This window comes from Xyrauchen texanus, chromosome 32, assembly GCF_025860055.1.
Source record: "Xyrauchen texanus isolate HMW12.3.18 chromosome 32, RBS_HiC_50CHRs, whole genome shotgun sequence".
In the NCBI taxonomy this organism is placed as follows: Eukaryota; Metazoa; Chordata; class Actinopteri; order Cypriniformes; family Catostomidae; genus Xyrauchen; species Xyrauchen texanus.
Window position 1 is genome coordinate 18,580,277 of NC_068307.1, and position 19,884 is coordinate 18,600,160.

The window sequence follows — 19,884 nt, forward strand, 5'->3', positions numbered from 1 at the left end:
TTACTAGATTATTGTGCAGTGTGATCAGATTAATTTTAAATCATTGCAAAAAGCTTCATTGGCCCAAAAAAATTAACTATATCACAAAAACCCAAATTTCGCAGTTTTTTTGGTCCTGGCACAAAATGACCAGCAAACATTATTTCACTAATCATACCAGCAGCACCTGGGAAAGTGTGAATGAGTACTAGTCAGGTGAAATTACTCTATCATTCTGATTGGATTATAAGAGCAGACCGTTTGCTATAGAAGGAGGGAAGAAGTGCTTCCAATCATTGTGTTCTTGTTAGCAATGGTTACCTCTAAAGAAAGACGTGCAGCCATCATCGCTTTGCATCAAAATGGCCTCACATGCAAGGAAATTGCTGCAAAGAATATTGCACCTGAAAGAACTATTTACTGGATCATCAAGAACTTAAAGGATAGAGGTTCAACTGCAGAGAAGAAGAGCAGGCTTCAGGACGTCCCAGAGTGTCCAGCAAGCGCCAGGACAGTCTCCTCCTGAGGAGTCAGCTATGGAATCTTGTCACCACCAGTGCAGAGCTTGCTAAATATTGGCAGCAGGATGGTGTGAGTGCATCTGCACGCACAGTGAGGCGAAGACTTTTGGACAATGGCCTGGTGTCAAGAAGGGCAGCAAAAAAGCCACTTCTCTCCAAGAAAAACATCAAGGACAGACTGAAATTCTGCAGGAAGTACAAGGATTGGACAGCTTAGATTGGAATAGCTAGGTGCCATTACTGGTTTATATGACAGTAGGGCTATAGATGTGTCCCAATTGATGCACTATATGTAGCTGCTAGCCAGCTAATGGCCAGCTGATTTAATTACTCAGTTCAGTTAGTTAGATGTGTTTATAACTTTGCCGAACTGCTTGAGTTTATTTAGCAGCACACATCTGATCATCAACCATCGTTCAGACTATCAATGACAAAGGACTTTGTTTCTAAACATCAATATAATATTATTGCCCAGCCCTGGTCTCAACCATTGAATCATACCAAAATGATTATAAGAAGAAAAGATGATCATACAATATTGTTTTATAATTCATGGAAAAATCAAATCAAATTTAGTTTATCGATAACTAGAAACTATATACTTTTCATGCTTCATTAAATGTTTTTGTTGTATAATAATTTTCTAATAGTTCTCACTCCAATTGTTTTTTTTTTTAATTTATGCTTCAATTGCTTTAACGCAAGTAATGGAACACCAAATTGTACCCTGTTCATGGAAAGTGTCATTTGCAGTATTCTTAATAGGTCTTCTTTACAAGAGCATCCATAGCGCCTGTATTTTATTCTGGGCAGGCTAGCCAGACACAAAAGTTTCAGGTTTACTGATTTTAGACCTTTTTCTTCAAAGTCAAAAGGGTTTCCTGCGGTTTGCATGTCTTCTGATGCCTACAGGGGAATAAAGACTTAATGCAGCTTGCACATGACAATGGCAGCAGGGAAAACTGGATTTCTTGTGGATGTGATGGAAACACATTTGCTGACAGTGAATAGCCTTAGAGTAACTAACAGATGCTCATAGTGCCTCCAAAGTAGACTCTGTTAACACTTTCAGTTTATTAGATGGACTATAAGCCTAAAGGTGGCAATTTAGCCTGTGTTCCCTGGACTTTGAGATATTCCCCAAAGAAAATGGTATGAATCAATAGCAAACACTATTACAATACATGCCTTAAGCATCATCACACCCCAATAGTAGGGAGAACGGGGGTCTATAGGGAGATACAAGTGTGTGTTACATGTATGAAAGCCTTGAATCAAGATCCGGGGCAATTTTCCGAATAATATCATCATTTTGCATTAACAAAGAGCTCATGTGAATGTATTTCCCAACTCAAAAATACGATCTTGATACTAAATAATAGTGTGTGAGTTACTGTACTACATTTTTCGACTAATTATAACTTACATTAAAAGTTCTGTCTGCATTGGGACTTTATAAATACAGTACATGATTCTTCTATCACAAGACATAATGAAGCACAAAAACTTATGGGGAGTGGGAAAAATCGCATGTGTCAACATATCTACAAGAAAAGCATCCTCTGACAAGTTTACACATATCTCATGGGTATACCTAATGAGGATCAGCAGCTAAGCCTTGAAATCTGTTGAAATCATGGTGCCTCTCTAATTAGAGGTTCGCAGCCAGAAATATTGTGCTCCATCATCAGACTCAATCTGGACTGACTGGCATTACCAGGACCAGTGTCAGGAAAACAAAAATACTAACAATGCTTTAAAAAAAAAAGAAAGAAACAGGCCACAAATGAATGTTTATGCTACCAAGTCCTTTGCCAACTCTGAAACAGCCAAGTGAAACAAGCAGGGTCCAAAATGAGCATTTTCCAACCATCAAAGGCAAGTAAAAATGGGCTTTGGTGAGAAAATAACACAGAATTTTTGCAAATGGTATATTCACAGTTGCGCCACTTTTGCCTGATTCAATTGTCATTCCGCTAATATGACCCACAAAAAGCATGCGTTAAAGAGGATTTTATTACAAAGAGATGTTTGTGTACATTTGCTATTGATAATGGCAGCAGTAATTCATAAAAAAAAATATCAAATGATGGAGAAGAGAGTTACAACTGAGAATATATCCACACGGGTGATGTAGTCGAGTGTAATTTTGCCATTTTAAAGAACTGACTCAGGTGGCTGGTTCACAGTAGTGGAACAGTGCTGTACATTCCCAGCAAGATATGCCAGATTGCAGTGGTTTGCTAAATCAACCTTAACCCAGTTCTCATAAGTGACCTGCAAACTATAGAATTGTGCAAATTGCATTCAGCATAAAATCTTTGAGCATATTTGCACCGTTACCTAATTTTCATAGTTTTTAGTGAATTGGGAGCTGGAATAGTACAGACAGTGCATGCATATAAACAACACAATCAGCGGGCGCAAAACACTCTTTGTGACCCTTGGATCTGCAACATGATAGATGACATACAGATCACCTACTACAAAAACATCTGTTGCAACTTGAGCATCTTCTCAGTAGCGCATAAACCACACAATTGCTTAGGGCCACTTGCGTCAGAGTCCTGCGGATATGCGGCTTTTTGTGGTTGCAGTTCGGTTCACGTTCATGGTAAAGGCAAATTGATGCAGGTTCACACATTTGCCAATTCCAAACATTTTTGATGATTAGATTTATACAAATCTAAAAACGCGACACAGTGTCACAGAAATGGAGGCGGTGATGACGTTTCACCAAATTTGTAATGAGGAGCATTGTAATTACTGAAATACAAACTGACACTGCAGTGCACTCTCATTTTTCTGCCAAAATAAAAGCCCCAGGTGAAGGTGAAGTCAATACAACAGAAATACGCATTTTAATACTATATAAACAAACCCTCAAAAATAATAATTCTAATTCAGCATTACATTATAATAATAAACTTGACTGGAAAGTAATATTTAGCAAGGTTCCAAGATATAAGTGATGTTGTACTTTTTGCACTCCCTGTTTTGTAAAAATATATATAAAGATAAACATTGCTTTTTTATACTGTATTGTTGCATTGGTGCATACCAATTCTATTTATTATATAACAAACTACATACCATTCTTCTTTGTGTTAATTTGGTGAACATTTTTATTTCATTAAACATTTTGAATATACAATAATAATAAAAAAAATTATGTCATTTCAGAGAAAATATTTTTTTTTAGACATATAGCCCCACCCCGGTTCATCAGTTGCTTGGGATCCTTGGAAATTGTAACTACTTGCATCTTTAAGCTTAGTGGAAATCAAAATATTATCTAGGTTCATATACATTAAATATTCATTGCATTAAGAGAACCATAACAAATTTGTGTGACAGCTTCAGTTTCACCAAGAGACAGAGACTGGCTCTTCTCGTATATGATGTACAATGATCTGAACTGTTCTCAAATATGAAAGGGTAAAACTTCAGTTATCATAGGAAAAAAAATATTAGAATAAAAGATGCAAAATACACGTTTTATGGTCAGTAAGAAATAGTTACCAACATTTGGCATATATGGCAAATAGATTCATTTTGGACACTGAAAACTAGCCAACAGAGCTTTATCATTTTAAAATTCAGCAGGTGCCAACTTTTATTTAGATTCTACTCACCCAAGTGGTTTCTCAAGTCGGCTAGCTGGTGACCCCACAATCTCACCCAGAGTACAGAACATCTGGCCAAGAAAGTCCTAGATTGGTCAGGCAAGAATCAAGTACAAAAGGTGGTTAGAGTTTTTCATGTTCTACAAATCCCACCATTGAGCTATCTTGTTATAAAATGAATTGAAAGGCAAAGACATACGTATAGTTCAAGGGGCTTCTGGTAAGGAGGGCAACCATATGCACAACAGAGCACAGCAAGTAACAGAAAGCACAAGACACAAATACATTATACGCCACACAGATGACAGAACAGATGCTTTTGAGGAAGGGAGTAAGAGAGCTTTCATTAGTGGCATCTACGTGAATGCACTGCATGCATTAATGAGATGTGATGAAAATCATAGGAATATGGCGAACTTGTAAATAAAAATATCCAAATATATTACATGATCATTGATTTTCTTTTGTGGATTGTTTCACTTTTTGTTTCCACATGTCATCAGACAGAAATTGTATTCAGTGTTTATATAACAATAGTTCTCCGTCTGTTGCTCACTTCAACATTTTGTCGAGTCAAGCGACACTTGGGGACTTTATTGAAGGCCTCAGTTACCTCTGAACTTGAGAAAAAGCCAATGAGAATTTGGCAGACAGAATTTGCCTGTCACTGCCCCGAACATACGGGTATAAAGGGAGGGAAGCATGCATCTGTTCATTCAGATTTCTTCTTCAGAGCCAAGTGGTTGTGTGATCAGTGAGCTGAGATCACTCACTGTTCCACTCACCTCTGCAGAGTGTATGCTGTTGGATCTACGGCGCATATCAGCGGCATTCTCCTTCTCTGCACGGCAGTGCAGCTTTGCCCTTGGGGGCTTTGACAGCGCTGCTAAAAGAGTATTTGTAAGAGAGTTTATTTTCTCTAGAAGAGCAATACACAGCTGGCGTTGAACGTCCTTTTCAGGACGCGTCTTTGTAAAGATACCCTTCCGCCCCTGTGTAATTCTCTGACCTCGTCACTGACCGGCAAAGCCTACAGCGCCACTGGACAGGCCACCTCCGCCCTGCATGCCATGGCCCTCCTGCAGGTTTACCAGGCCAAGGCACTCAAAGATCTGCAATTGGGTAGTCCTGACCCTGCCACTGACCTCGCCCTCCAGGCCACGAAGGTCACAGGACGGACACTCGGGCATGCGATAGCCATCCTCGTTGTCCAGGAACATCGCCTATGGCTGAACCTGGTCGAGATGCTGGAGGTAGTCAAAGCTGGTCCCTCATTCGCCATATTCCTATGATTTTCAACTGTGCAGTGGTAGAACTGAAGGACACATACTTCCACGTCTCTATCTTGCCTCGACAGTTTGCATTTCCTTTCCCTACAGTTTACATTTGACGGCAAGGCGCATCAGTACAAGGTCCCCTTCGCCATGTCCCTGTCCCCTCACGTCTTCACGAAGGTCGCAGGGGCAGCCCTTGCTCCGCTAAGGGAAGTGGGCATCCGCATACTCAATTACCTCAACGACAGGCTCATCCTAGCCCACTCTCGAGAGTCACTGTGTGCCCACAGGGACCAGGTGCTCAGGCACCTCAGACGTCTAGGGCTTCAGGTCAACTGGGAAAAGAGCAAGCTCGCCCCGGTTTAGAACATCTCTTTTCTTGGCATGGAGTTAGACTCAGTCTCAATGACAGTGCACCTCACCAACGAGCGTGCAGTCGGTACTGAAATGCCTCACCTCATTCAAGCCAGGCACAGCGGTTCCTAGTCCTGACCCTGACGTGTTTCAGGAACTGCGCTCTGCCACAGACCTCGCCCTCTAGGCCACGACGGTCACAGGACGGACACTCGGGCAGGCGATGGCCACCATCGTGGTCCAGGAACGTCACCTATGGCTGAAAAGCTCGCTTTCTCAACGCCCCCGTCTCCCAGCTCGGTCTATTTGGCAGTTCTTGGCGGTGAAAAAACAGACGGAGGCCATTTCCCACATCATGCCCCGCCGCGGGCCGTGCTCTGTCTGCTTACCGAGGGCGTCCTCCTGCGGCTTCCAAACACCAGGCAGCTCCGCCAGGTGCGAGCTTTGTCTACCGTCAACCTGAGCACAACTCTCAGCCCCAGCGTCGAGTGCGCCACAGGAAGCGCACGAAGTCTCCCGAATGTCCTCAAGGACCCGGAAGGCTCCCAAGCGTTCCCGAGACGGACAACCCAGGGAACGAGATGTTTGCTCCGGAGCTGGTTAGTAGACCACTCTGCCACACTACCTGCTCCACCCTGCTGCGAAGCCTCGCCGGGTACGTCAAAAACGATTGTCCCCTTAGTGCCCCTCATACTCAATGACTGGCTCATCCTAGCCCACTCTCGAGAGTCACTGTGCGCCCACAGGGACCAGGTGCTCAGGCACCTCAGCCGTCTAGGGCTTCAGGTCAACTGGGAAAAGAGCAAGCTTGCCTGGTTTGAGTTAGACTCCGTCTCAATGACAGCGCACCTCACCAATGAGCACGCAGTCAGTACTGAAATGCCTCACCTTATTCAAGCCAGGCACAGTGGTTCATATGGCATCCTCTGCGGCGGTCACGTCACAGGAGTTGATGCATATGAGACATATGAGATTGGCATGGTGCTGCGGCACGTAACGTGTGTTCATCACCCCTGCCTGCCGCCAGACTTTCAACCCATGGACATACCTCCAAACAGAGTTGCGGCACTGTGTGCAACAGTCACGCAGCCGCCAGCTCCTGGACGGGGCCCTGGCTGGGATGGCACATCAACTGTCTAGAGTTGCTGGATGTAATCCTTCCCCTGCGGAGGTTTCTCCCGCTATTACGGGGCAAGCATGTCTTGATTCGCTCAGACAGTACCACTACGATAGCATACATAAATCGCCAAGGCAGTGTGTGCTCCTTTGGAGCTAGCAGCGACTCAGGTCTTTGCATGCCATTTACATCCTGGGCAACACAGCAGCGGACGCACTGTTGCGACAAGACACGCTCAGTAGAGAGGGGATGCTCCACCCCCAAACTGTCCTGCTGATTTGGGAGCAGGTAGACCTGTTCGCTTCCCAATAGACCTCCCAATGCCTGCTCTGGTACTCCCTAGGAGTCAGGGAGGATGAGGAACAAGTCATTCTGGTGGCCCCATATTGGCCAACCCAGACTTGGTTCTCGGATCTCACACTCCTCGCGACAGCGTGGCCCCCTATTGGCCCACACAGACTTGGTTCTCGGATCTCACGCTCCTCACGACAGCACCTCCCTGGTGAATTTCCCTGAGGAAGGACCTTCTTTCTCAGGGACGGGGCACCCTCTGGCATCCGCACCCAGACCTCTGGAACCTCCATGTATGGCCTCTGGATGGTATGTGGAAGATCTAAGTGGCCATCCACCTGCTGTTGTAGACACAATCAACCAAGCCAGAGCTCCCTGTACCAGGCAACTTCACGCCCTGAAGTGGCGCTTGTTTGCAAATTGGTGTTCTTCCCTATCTGAAGACTCACAGAGATGCACAGTCAGGTTAGTGCTCTCGTTTCTGAAAGAGATGCTGGAGGGGAGGCTGTCCACCCTCCACCTTGAAGGTTTATGTAGTGCCATATCGGCTCACCATGACACAGTTGACGGTAAGTCCCTAGGGAAGCACGATCTGATTATCAGTTTCCTTAGAGGCGCCCAGAGGCTAAACCCTCCCAGGCCCCTCATGGGATCAATCCGTGGTCCTTTCAGGCCTTCAGAGACCCCCCTTCGAGCACTAAAATCAGTCGAGCTCAAAGCCTACTCCTTGAAGACAGCCCTCCTGATCGTGCTTGCTTCCATCAAGAGGGTTGGGGACCTGTAAGCGTTGTCTGTCAGCAACACTTGCCTGGAGTTCGGTCAGGCAGACACCCATGTCGTCCTAAGACCACGACTGGGCTACGTGCCAAGGTTCCTACGTCCTCCTTCAGGGACCAGGTAGTGAACCTGCAAGCGCTGCCCCAGGAGGAGGCAGACCCAGCCTTTTCGTTGCTGTGTCGGGTGCGTGCTTTGTGTACCTATGTGGACCGCGTACAGAGCTTTAGATGTTCTGAGCAGCTCTTTGTCAGCTTTGGTGGACAGCGGAAAGGGAACGCTGTCTCCAAACAGAGACTTTCCCATTAGGTCGTCGATGCCATCGCTTTGGCCTATCACACCCAGGCCATGCCCGCCCCCTTACGGGTTCGAGCACACTCGACGAGAAGTGTGGCATCCTCGTGGGCACTGGCCAACGGCATCTCCCTGGCAGACATTTGCAGAGCAGCGGGCTGGGCAACACCCAATACATTTAAGAGATATTACAATCTCAGGGTTGAGTCGGTCTCATTCAGTGTTCTCTCGGGTCCGAGCACATAGAACTCGGGAATTCGGAATGTGTGACCAGGTGTTCCACTTGTACGTAGCCCCTTTCCCCTGCACTGTGGTGATCACGTGCGCTCTTTTCGCCCAGAAGAGTCCACTCATCTCGCAGCTCCCTGGATGTTCTTCCTACCTAGCCCTCTGGTCCGCAAATTCAGCAGAGGAATTCCCAGACCAGACCCACTATGGGTACTAAAATTACTCTGTACTGGAATAGGTGCTCCACAGGATGGACCCTTGTGGATTAATCCTCCTGTGTGTATTTTCTGCGGTACAGTCCCCCTGCAGGTAGACCTGCGTCTCCCTTGGGCAGTCCCCACTGCTCCCCGGTCACCGTGTTTGTAGTAACTCCTCCCTCGCAGCAGGTAGGATCTACCACCATGCTATTTCCATGTGTGGCCTGAAAACCCATGTCCACACAGACTTGGTTATCGGATCTCATGCTTCTCGCGACAGCACCTCCAACCGCCAATTCCCCTGAGGAAGGACCTTCTTTTTGATGTATTTCGCCACTCTTTACTTCCCCCCCACATCTCGTTCCCTCCTTCAGGGAAAGGAGGTTACAACAGTAACCTAGACGTTATTTTCATAATTAAAAAAAACCCTATCCAATTGGTTTTAAATGTGGATTCAAAAAGCAGTAACAAAAGTAGTTTTATACAATTACACATGAGGTCAATGGTGGTAAATTCTACATCCACCTCAATAGCAGGACGTGCACAGACATTTTGGGGGGCAGGGGCTCAAGTGGGAAAAAGGGCACTTCTCATAATTGTTTATTTACATTTTTTTAAACAAAACATTAAATATATTAGCACAACTCTGACTTCCTTACCCATTTATTTTAATTTCCTCACACTCACGCAATTGTTTCATACTCAACAGATTCCCCTGAGGAAGGACCTTCTTTTTGATGTATTTCACCACAAAATAATTAGTTCACACAGAGACCATGGTCTTCTTTATTATTCACTAGGTTTATCACAATTGCAGTTAACAGCAAAGGAAACTATGACACAATATATTTAAAATAAATGACTGTACCAAGGAGAGGGACATAGTTTCACTAATAATTTTTTTTATTTTGCACAAGGCAATAAATCATTTTAATTCTTTTGTTGTTACTGGATTACATCATATGCTTTATGGGTGATATGCTTTAGTTATTTTGTTTATTCTATTCACCTGCAGTGCCTTGTCAAATGTATGCAAATTAGCATATTTTAATTAGTTAATTCCTAATTAGCATATCAATGTGCCGATTGTGATGACATTATTAGACACACATTTTACTGTATTCACCTGTAGTGTCTCCATTAAGTACAACTAGCTATTGTAATAAGTTAGCTAAAGAATAGAATAGATTCCTTTATTTTGGTCACACATTATTATTATTATAACAGATTTTTGCATATATACAGTGAAATGTATTAGTTTTCACACAAGTTTAGCTAAGGTAATATATCATGGCCATACATGGTATAATTAAAAATGCACCCCAGAAAAAAGGGCACTTTCTCTCTCAAGGAAGAAAAAGGGCAGGTGCTCAAGCCCCCTTTGATGTCTGTGTGTACACGTGCCTGCTCAATAGTGGATCCAACTGAAAGAAAGATAAATTGATTTCTAAGGCAATTTAACATTTATCAGTTAAATATACTGCAATCAACAATGCATTATGACTTTAAAATGACTACCCTTACAGGGGTAAATAAATGTTTAAATATATTTGGATACTTTTCAAAGAAATCGATTTTCAAAGTCACATTAGGACACTACTTACGTGTTTGGAAAGGTCGGGACTTTTAGAGTCGACATCATATCTGAATACAAGAAAAAAAAAGAACAAAAATCTTTAACCTACTGGCTTTGTGTGGGAATAGCGAAATTAGTAGCTAATTAAAAGATAAGCCACAAAAGACAAAAAATAGTATAATTGTCACAGAACATGCTCAACACACACACAGTATATATAGCCTCTCAATTAAAAGGAATATTCCGGGTACAATAAATTAAGCTCAGTCAAAAGCATTAGTGGCATTATGTTGATTACCACAAAAAGCTATCGAGGTATGGAGAATAACTCAATCATGTGACACTCCAAAAGACAGGGATCAAAAGGAATAACTCACAAATCAAAGCGCAGGTTCTGCTTCTCCTCAAAAAAGTAATCGAGGATGTACTTCCTGACAAAGTCCGGATTTAGCGTGTTGTCAATCACCTCCGTTCTTCCAAACTAGAAGGTGGATTAGGGGACAGTGGTGGGAGAGATAGGGTCAGAGAGGGAGAAAAGAAGAGAGGGATCAATAAGATTGGATTTAAAAAAACAAAATTACAGAGTAATGGAAGACTAAATGAGAGATGGAAAAGTTGGTTGCAAAACACTGTAGATATGTTGAAATAAAGTAGAACTCCTCTCAAAAATAGAATCTGTATAATCACCCTGATATGTTTTAACTTTCATTTTCCCGGTTAGTCCCTGGAGGGATGAATGGTTGAGCTTGATAAATGCAGTCAACCTCAACATTGCAGGGGCAGCAGATGAGAGGACCTTTTTTCCAAAATTAGATATATAATTTGTACATAAAATTTCATATAATTTAAATATTAACATATATACTTAGCTATGGGGACAACAAACAAATGTATGCCTTCTATATACATACAGTATATACCAATGGAAAAGTCTATATGTAGTCTAATGAGGAGTTGTAATAATAGTACAAGCAGACTGATCTTACTTTGAATTTGAATCATATATAAACTGTGTCTGTTCCCCGAACTACAAAACTCAATACATTATTTAGAAAGAATCTGATAAATGTAAAACTTGAAAAAAAAATATAGATTTTTTTTTTTAAATAAACATCATATAAAAGGTAGGGCAACAAAACATTAGATCTCTTTCAACCAAAACACTTCTTGTAAATGAAATTATTACAGATCACAGTTTGGATGCGCTTTGCTTGACTAAAACCTGGCTTAAACCAGATGAATATATAATTTTAAATGAATCTACTCCACCAGGTTATTGTTATAATCATGAGCCTCGTCTGAAGGGTCGAGGTGGAGGTGTTGCTACAAATTACAGTGACGTTTTTGGTGTTACTCAGAGAACAGGATATAAATTCAAGTCTTTTGAAATAATAATGCTTAATGTGACACCATCAGATATAAATAAAACATCTCTGTTGTTTTTTTGCCTTTGTTACAGTATATAGATCACATGGGCCGTATTCTGATTTAGAATATTAGATCTAGTAGTTACTGTAGATTCAGCTTTACATGTTGGTGACTTCAACATTTACACAGATAACGAAAATGACATATTGGGATTAGCATTTATTGAAATTCTAAACTCACTTTGATCACATCACCATAATCAAACGCTAGATTTAATTCTGAGATGTCAATCCACGCATCTTATCATGTGGCTTGTTGAGCGCGTTACCGCAGAGACATAGTGGCATACACGCACAACTCACCACGTGCCACACTGAGAGCGAACCACATTATAGTGATCACAAGGAGGTTACCCCCATGTGACTCTACCCTCCCTAGCAACCGGGCCAATTTGTTGCTTAGGAGACCTGGCTTGAGTCACTCAGCATGCCCTGGTTTCGAACTCGCAACTCCAGGGGTGGTATTTAGAATCTCTTCTTAATATTATTAACTCCTCAGGACATCCTTAGAAACTTTAAAATGGCAGTTAGGAGGTTACAACAACTTGATCCTGGAGAATGATCGCAGCATCAGGACCCGCACCAGCCGACTACATGATAGCTTTTTCCCCCAAGCAATCAGACTTTTGAACACGTGATCTCTCACGATCAACAATCAGCACTGCACTTTATTAATCTATAATCTATTATCTCACAATGGACTGTCAAATATATTCTCCCCAATTCAACTACTGTATATATATATATTTTTTTTTATATACCCTTACCCTTATTTTTTACTTTTATTGTAAAAAAAAAAAAAAGAAATATGTATTTTATATTGTGTGTATTGTTTACTGTACATTGTGTTGTGTAAGTATGTGTACATTTGTTATGTAATTGTGTTGTGTAAATATGTTGTTTATTGTAATTGGTACTGCTATGTTATTCGGAACTGCACACAATACTTTCACCTACTGTTGCACTTGTGTACACATTAGTGTGACAATAAAGTGATTTGATTTGATTTGATTTTGAATTGGCCAAATATAGATCAATTTCAAATCTCCTGTTTATGTCGAAGATACTAGAAAATGTAGTGTCCTCCCAGCTATGTTATTTTCTACAGAGAAATGGTATATATGAACAATTTCAGTCAGGATTTAGGCCCCATCACAGTACAGAGACTGCACTTACCAGAGTTACAAATGTCTTGCTCTTATCATCTGATCGCGGCTGCATTTCTCTTCTAGTGCTTTTAGATCTTTGTGCTGCTTTCGACACCATAGATCAGGACATTCTCTTAAATAGGCTGGATAATTTTTTTGACATTAGTGGAATTGCATTAGCATGGTTGAAGTACTATTTATCAGACCGCTACCACATTGCATGTGTGATCAAGGAATTGAGAAATCAAACAAAAGTATGGAGTGCCACAGGGATCAGTTTTAGGGCCTCTGCTTTTCTCCTTATATATACACTTCCCCTGAGAGATATTATCAGGAATCGTGAAATAGGTTTCCACCATAATGCCAAAGATACCCAACTTTATATTACTTTTAAACCCAATGAAATTTCACAACTCTCCAAATTAGCAGAGTTTATCAACGAAATCAAAGATTGGATAGCCAGAAATTTCCTTCTACTCAATTCCGATAAAACAGAGGAACTAATTATTGGACCAAAAACCTCTAAAAATAAGCGGTTAAAATATCATTTGACTCTTGATATATGTACTGTTATGTTGTATTCTAGAGCAAAGTACTTAGGTGTTATATTTGATACCAATCTGTCCTTTGAAAATACAATTTCCAATATTTGTAGAACAGTATTCTTCCACTTCAGAAATATTGCTAAGTTGCGACACATGCTCTCTGTTGCTGACGCCAAAAAATGAATTCATTCATTAACTGCAAGTTCAAAAAATAAACTTCAATTGGTTCAAAATGCAGCAGCTATACTGCGGACTAGAACCAAGAAATATGATCGTATAAGCACCATTTTATCATGGTTACATTGGCTACCTGTTAAATGTAATATTCATTTTAAAATTATGTTGACTACATACAAAATTTTGAATGGTCTAGCTCCACAGTACTTAAGTGATCTTCTACCATGCTATATTCCATTAATAGTTCCTAAAATATCAAAATACACAAAAGGAGGTAGATCCTTTTCCTATTTGGCTCCAAAACTGTGGAAAAGCCTCCCTAACACTGTTCGGGACACAGACACACACACACACACTCAGTTTAAGTCTACACTAAAGACTCATCTATTTTGCCAGGCATACCTAATTTATCCATCAACTCACAATTAGGCTGCTTTAGTTAGGTCTGCCGGAACCAGAAACATTTCTCATAATCTATAACTCATATAATTCATATCCCAAGGTTACCAGAGCCGGCCAGATCCAGCTCCGTTCATGCTTGGTGTAAGACTCCACTGCTACATGCCACTGAGTGATGACGACAAACTACAGCCGGTGCTAGCCAGACATCACTTCTGTCTTTTACGATGGTCTTCAGAGGATGACCTGATGACAACTCCAACTGTAAGATATTGGATACTTCATATGCCACTGCCTGAACTTTGGATTTAGGATGGACCCCACCGAACCACACTGAAATGACATGCCAGTTGAACTGCGATGCCCCTTACTGATCTCTGCCTGCATCACCTTTGTCTATTGATAGACTACACTCTTGAAATGGAATACATAGAATATCAATCAATTGCCAACAAAAACCTTCATTAGCCAATTAACATGGAACAATGCATCTATGTGAACTTCTGCAGTTTTTCATGAATTTTTAAATACAATTATTATTTAATTATTTATTTTTATACACAATTTACAATCATATTTAATCAAGCTACACATTGATGACTCTTAGACTTCATAGATATTACAGTTTAAATTTCTGTTAAAGCATGATTTTCTGAAAAGCTGCTTTGAAACAATGTGTGTTGTGAAAAGCGCTAGACAAATAAAAATGACAACTTGAATTTGGCAATGGTAGCTGAAGGTCGAAAGTCCTCCGTGTTCAGCGATATTAAACCACTGCCCCAATGGTCGAAGCAGGGAGTGTTTTTGAACGCATGGACACATATGAACAAAATGGGGCTGTGTCAATACAATAAAATATCTATATATCGCGATAATTTTTTCTCAAGATATTGTATTGATACGTAGATGCATGTATTGTGATATACCATGATATTTTCAATGCAGTCAGAGACTGTTCTATGAGGCAAGAAAGAGACAAAAAATATCCTGCAGGATTCACGGTTTCTCTCAAGGACCTCTCTACGGCAGGGCAAAAATATAGATTTTCGAATCTACATTTGTACGATCCCAATGTGGATTCTTAAAATGCCTCGATCGCTCTTTCTTCCTATTTGCAATCCCCAACAATCATATGTGTGTAAATACTTGCCATTTGCTACAAAAAATGTCTGTGATTAGTCACAAGCAGGTCATTTTTAAGATTTCAATTTCCAGTGTTTCAGTGGTGTAGTGAGATGTTCAGCACCAAGATATTTTTCACTGCATGCTGAAAGTAAAATTTTGACTCTTTCTGTTTAATGCTAGTCCATAAAACTAGATCCAAGCAAAAATGTGTTGTTTAATAATGTCTCTCCATGTTAATACAAAAATCGTAGAAAGCATGCACATCCAAACAATATAATGAATACAGGTGCATGACCAAAAACATTCGTCTACAAAAACTCCAGGAAAGTCAGCACACTGTTGCTCCCCAAAAAGAATGTAATGAGCTCACCACAGAACTTAACAAATGTGACGTTTCAAGCTACATGCTCTTCATCAGACTAAATTGACACTCTCCAAAATTTACACCTGTGTATACCAATCAAGAAATCACATGATAGTAACATCACATGAAACAAAACAAAATGTAATATATAAACAACCATACAAATAGTATATACCTTAACAAACGTCTAATACAACAATCACATCAATTTATATTTAATGTTATTAAAAATAAAAATTATATTGAGCAGTATTAAAATTACTTACCATTAGTTTCTTAAAATCAATTATACAATGGCTAAAATAACAGGGGAAAACACCATCATACTACCATGTAAATACTAGAAACAGGTAAACACTAGTGTCTGCATTAACACACAGAAGTTGGCCGGAGTGCCAACACTCCAACTCACTCCAAAGGGCACATCCTTGACCTTATCTGTTGTTGTGGTATAACTCCTCATAACTGTAATGTCTCAGATTTGTCCATATCTGATCATCTGTTGCTGTCTATTAATACCCACCTTAACGTATTTAAGATAAACATATGTCGATCCGTCACATTTCGCAACATCAAGACTAGTGATATATCTGTTTTTGCTGATGAACTTGCCACCTTTATCAACTGTGGATGACCTGGTATCTTATTATAATGATGGACTTCATGAGATCTTATATGTTTTTGCCCCTTTGAAAACCCGGACTGTTTCTTTTACACACTCTGCTCCTTGGTATACTCCATCACTAAAGGCCATCAGCTGGAGCGTTTGCATGCCAAAACTGGTCTTACAGTTCATAAAGAATTGTATGCTCATCATATGCAACATCATACGGATGCTATCTCTAAAGTGAAATCTGAATTTTATACTAATCTAAATAGGACAGGTGAAGGGAACACTAGATCTCTTTTTTCCATTGTAAACAATATACTAAAGTTACCTGAGTCTCTACCATCACATATGTATTCTACTACTGTATGTAACACTTTTATCGATTATTTTAATACCAAAATGTAAAATATTCACAAGCAAATACTTTTACATAATGATGGTTGTGGCCCGTCAGACTTGGTTTCCTTCAAACTACCTCTTTCTGCATTTTCTATCTTTAAAATTCTTGTTGATGAGATATCCTCTATTATTTGGAAATCCAAACCCACCACCTGTCAAGCTTGATCCTCTTCCAACGTATTTAGTTAAAGCACGTTTACCTTCTCTGTCTTCCTTAATCACTGAGATTGTTAATTCTTCACTGTCCTCTGGCTTGGTTCCTATATCATTTAAAATTGCTTCAACAACCCCAATACTCAAGAAACCAGGTGCAGATCCTACCAATTTTGATAATTTTTGTCCCATTTCAAATTTAACGTTCATTTAAATTTTTTTGGAAAGGAGTGTTGCAGTTCAGATTTATGATTATCTTTCAGGTAATAATTTATTTGAACAATTTCAATTGGATTTCTGTCCACATCACAGTACGGAAACCACTCTTATCAAAATTACTAATGATCTGCTGTTGGCTGTGGATTCTGGTAAGCTGTCTATACTCATTCTTCTTGATCTGAGTGCGTTTTTGATACAATCTCAAATAACATCATAAAAAAATCTTGTGATGATTTTTTTATATCCAAATCATCACAAGTTATCACTGGCGTTCCACAAGGCTCAGTTCTGGGCACTCTTCTATTTATTATTCATTTACTGACCCGTGGTCATATATTTAGGAAATGTGTCAATTTTCACTGCTATGCCGTCGACACCCAGCTCTACCTGTCTTCCAACCACACTACTTCCCTTCCTCTTCCCTCTCTGTCCAGCTGTTTATCTGAAATTAAAAACTGGTTCTCATCTAATTTTCTTAATTAAATTCAATTGTGGTAAAACCGAAATTCTCCATGTAGGCACCAAATCTATTTTGGCAAAAACTGATGAAAAATAATTCCTGTGACTTTCGATCAGTCCATTGCTTCTCCTTCACCACAGGTTAAGAGTCTGGATGTCGTCCTTAATAGCACCTTATCATTTGAGGCCAATGTTAATAACATAACTCACTCTGCATACTTTCATTTACGTAATATTAATCATCATTGTCCCTCTCTCTCATTGAACAGAACTGCCATTCTTATCATGCACTGGTTACATCCCGTATTGATTACTGCAATGTTCTCCTCTCAGGTCTTCCTTCCAAACTTCTTCATAAACCTCAGCTGGTGCAGAACTCAGCTGCCCGAATAATTTCTAGAACCCCCTCTATTGAATATATTTCACCTGTTCTTCAACATTTGCATTGGCTTCCGGTTAAGAACCGAATTGATTTCAAAATCTTGCTTTTTACATACAAGGCCTTTGTGGCAGGCCGGAGGGCGGGGGTGGGTCGTGATTCTACATCTACATTATCCGAGAGGGATAAATGTGTGTGTGTTTGTCTTTTGTTTAAGTTAATCATTAAAATATTATTTATGTTGTCAAGCCGGTTCTCGCCTCCTCCTTTCCATTGAACTGATTTACACTGGCAAGGAGGAGGGATACACCGTAGTAGATGTAGTGTACATTATGCCTGGGCCTCCCTAGCCTTAGAGAACGAGGGAGGAATGTGCCAGGGCGGAGGTCAGGGCCGGGTAGTGATTCTACACACCCAGTCCCTTATCAGGCTAATCAAGCCTCCGAGAGGGATCATTGTCGACTGCAGAGGATGGTGCGGGAGAGAGAGATTGTTTATGTCAGTCATGTGTGTGTTTGTTTAAGTTACTCATTAGATTACTAGTTTACATTGCCAATCCGGTTCTCGCCTCCTCCTTTCCATTGAACTGCGTTACAGCGTTAAATAAACTTACTCCCTCATACCTATCTGATCTTTTTCATACCTATACACCTACTCGTACCCCTCAGATCTTCCTCGTCAACTCTTCTTGACATAACATATATTCGTCTGAACACTATGGGGTCTAGAGCTGCCCCTCACTGGAATTCCCTTCCTCTGGACATTCGTAAAAGTGAAAGTCTTCATATTTTTAAATCTAGTCTTAAAACTCACCTTTTTAAACAGGTTTTTTTATGACTGTGCATGCATTGAGTTCATACTTTGTATCTTCCAATGTTTTATTGTATACCATAGTATTGTTTGCTTAATGTAGTTATTGTTGATGCTTTCAAGGATGATTTTTTTGTGTTCTGTTTGTAAGGTGACCTTGAGTGTCATGAAAGGTGCCTATAAATAAAATGTATTATTATTAACTCAAATGATGAAAAAAAAAAAAGAAAAAAAAAAAAGTTATATATAAAAGTTATATAAGTATATATATATATATCACCCCCTCTCTGATGTGGTTTAACAAATTCAATACCAATATATCTAAGAGAAGAAACTGGATGATGTGCTGAATTGAAATGTTCTGAAATTCTAGTCTTACCAATGTAAGATAAACCACAGGGACACTGGAGCATATATATGATCTTTGTAGTCTTACATGACATCATGCCCTTGATCCTAAATGAAGATGGTTGAAGGTTTTTGTTTTGTAAGTAAAGTTGCTCTGCTGGCAACTACCACACCGATAGTTACCAGATGTCACCTCACTCAAAAAATTAGAAGCAGCTGTAGTTGGTGGCAAGTCAGCCCTAACTACCATATCACACAGATTAGGGGGTATTTTATATACTATATGAGGGGAACTGCTAAAACAACTCTTAAGGGATGGATCACTGTTTATAATATACAGAAGTTTCTTCAGAATAGACTCAATTTGTTTGGCGAGAAGAGAATACATTATATAACAACTAACCTTGATATCTGTAGATTTTTAAGTCATTTTATTAAGGCACTCACGTTGGTAAATCTGCTTGAAGAGATTAGCTGATGACATTATCCACTCTTCAGTATAAGACCTCTGCCTGAGCCACTGTATCTGGTCAGAATTTTGCAGTTTATAATCATGTTCGAATTCGATTAAACTGAGAAATAGGAAGTGACCATTTTAAAGGGACAGGATGATATGAAGTCTCATGCAAAATAGAATTACTGTCTGTAGATTTTCGATATAGACAAGTCATTAGTCCACTTTGGCCTCTAATCACATAAACCACGATTGGAACTTGTGGGTCTTAAGTCTGACACATCTATAGTATTTCAGAGTGCTGCCAAGTGGGAGCCTCTGTAATTCTTGATTGTACTGTGGCTGCCAATGATATAGAGATTCAGAGACAATTAAGCAACACCATGTTTTACTAGAAATTGAGCAGTTCTACTACAAATGAGTTTAAATATCAGGTCTATCAAAATTTTGCTGCTTCTCAGTTTTTGAGCGAGGTGCCTTCTGGTAACTATCGGTGTGGTAGTTGCCAGCAGTGTAACTTTACTTTACTAAACAAAAACTTTTAAAAATCCTCATATGGGTAAGTCATTAATGATCAAGGGCGTGATATTGTGTAAGACTATAAACATCATATATGCTCCAATGTCCATGTGGTTGA

At 40.2% G+C, this 19,884-nt stretch overlaps 1 protein-coding gene across 6 annotated transcripts in view; it reads right to left on the reverse strand.

The window, feature by feature from the left end:
* LOC127626165 (copine-5-like) overlaps positions 1 to 19,884 on the reverse strand; it is a 193,592-nt gene that overhangs the window by 109,919 nt on the left and 63,789 nt on the right. Inside the window, exons 4-7 of one of the 6 annotated variants that reach the window (XM_052101757.1) lie at positions 10,609 to 10,712; positions 10,260 to 10,299; positions 4,326 to 4,340; positions 4,136 to 4,212 (exon numbers count right to left, since the gene is read on the reverse strand). In XM_052101757.1, coding sequence (XP_051957717.1) covers positions 4,136 to 4,212; positions 4,326 to 4,340; positions 10,260 to 10,299; positions 10,609 to 10,712 — 236 coding nt within the window. Of the gene's footprint in view, positions 1 to 4,135; positions 4,213 to 4,325; positions 4,344 to 9,174; positions 9,181 to 9,993; positions 9,997 to 10,250; positions 10,300 to 10,608; positions 10,713 to 19,884 lie in introns of all 6 variants that reach the window. The other 5 variants (XM_052101756.1, XM_052101759.1, XM_052101758.1 and 2 more) reach the window with 5 other exon arrangements.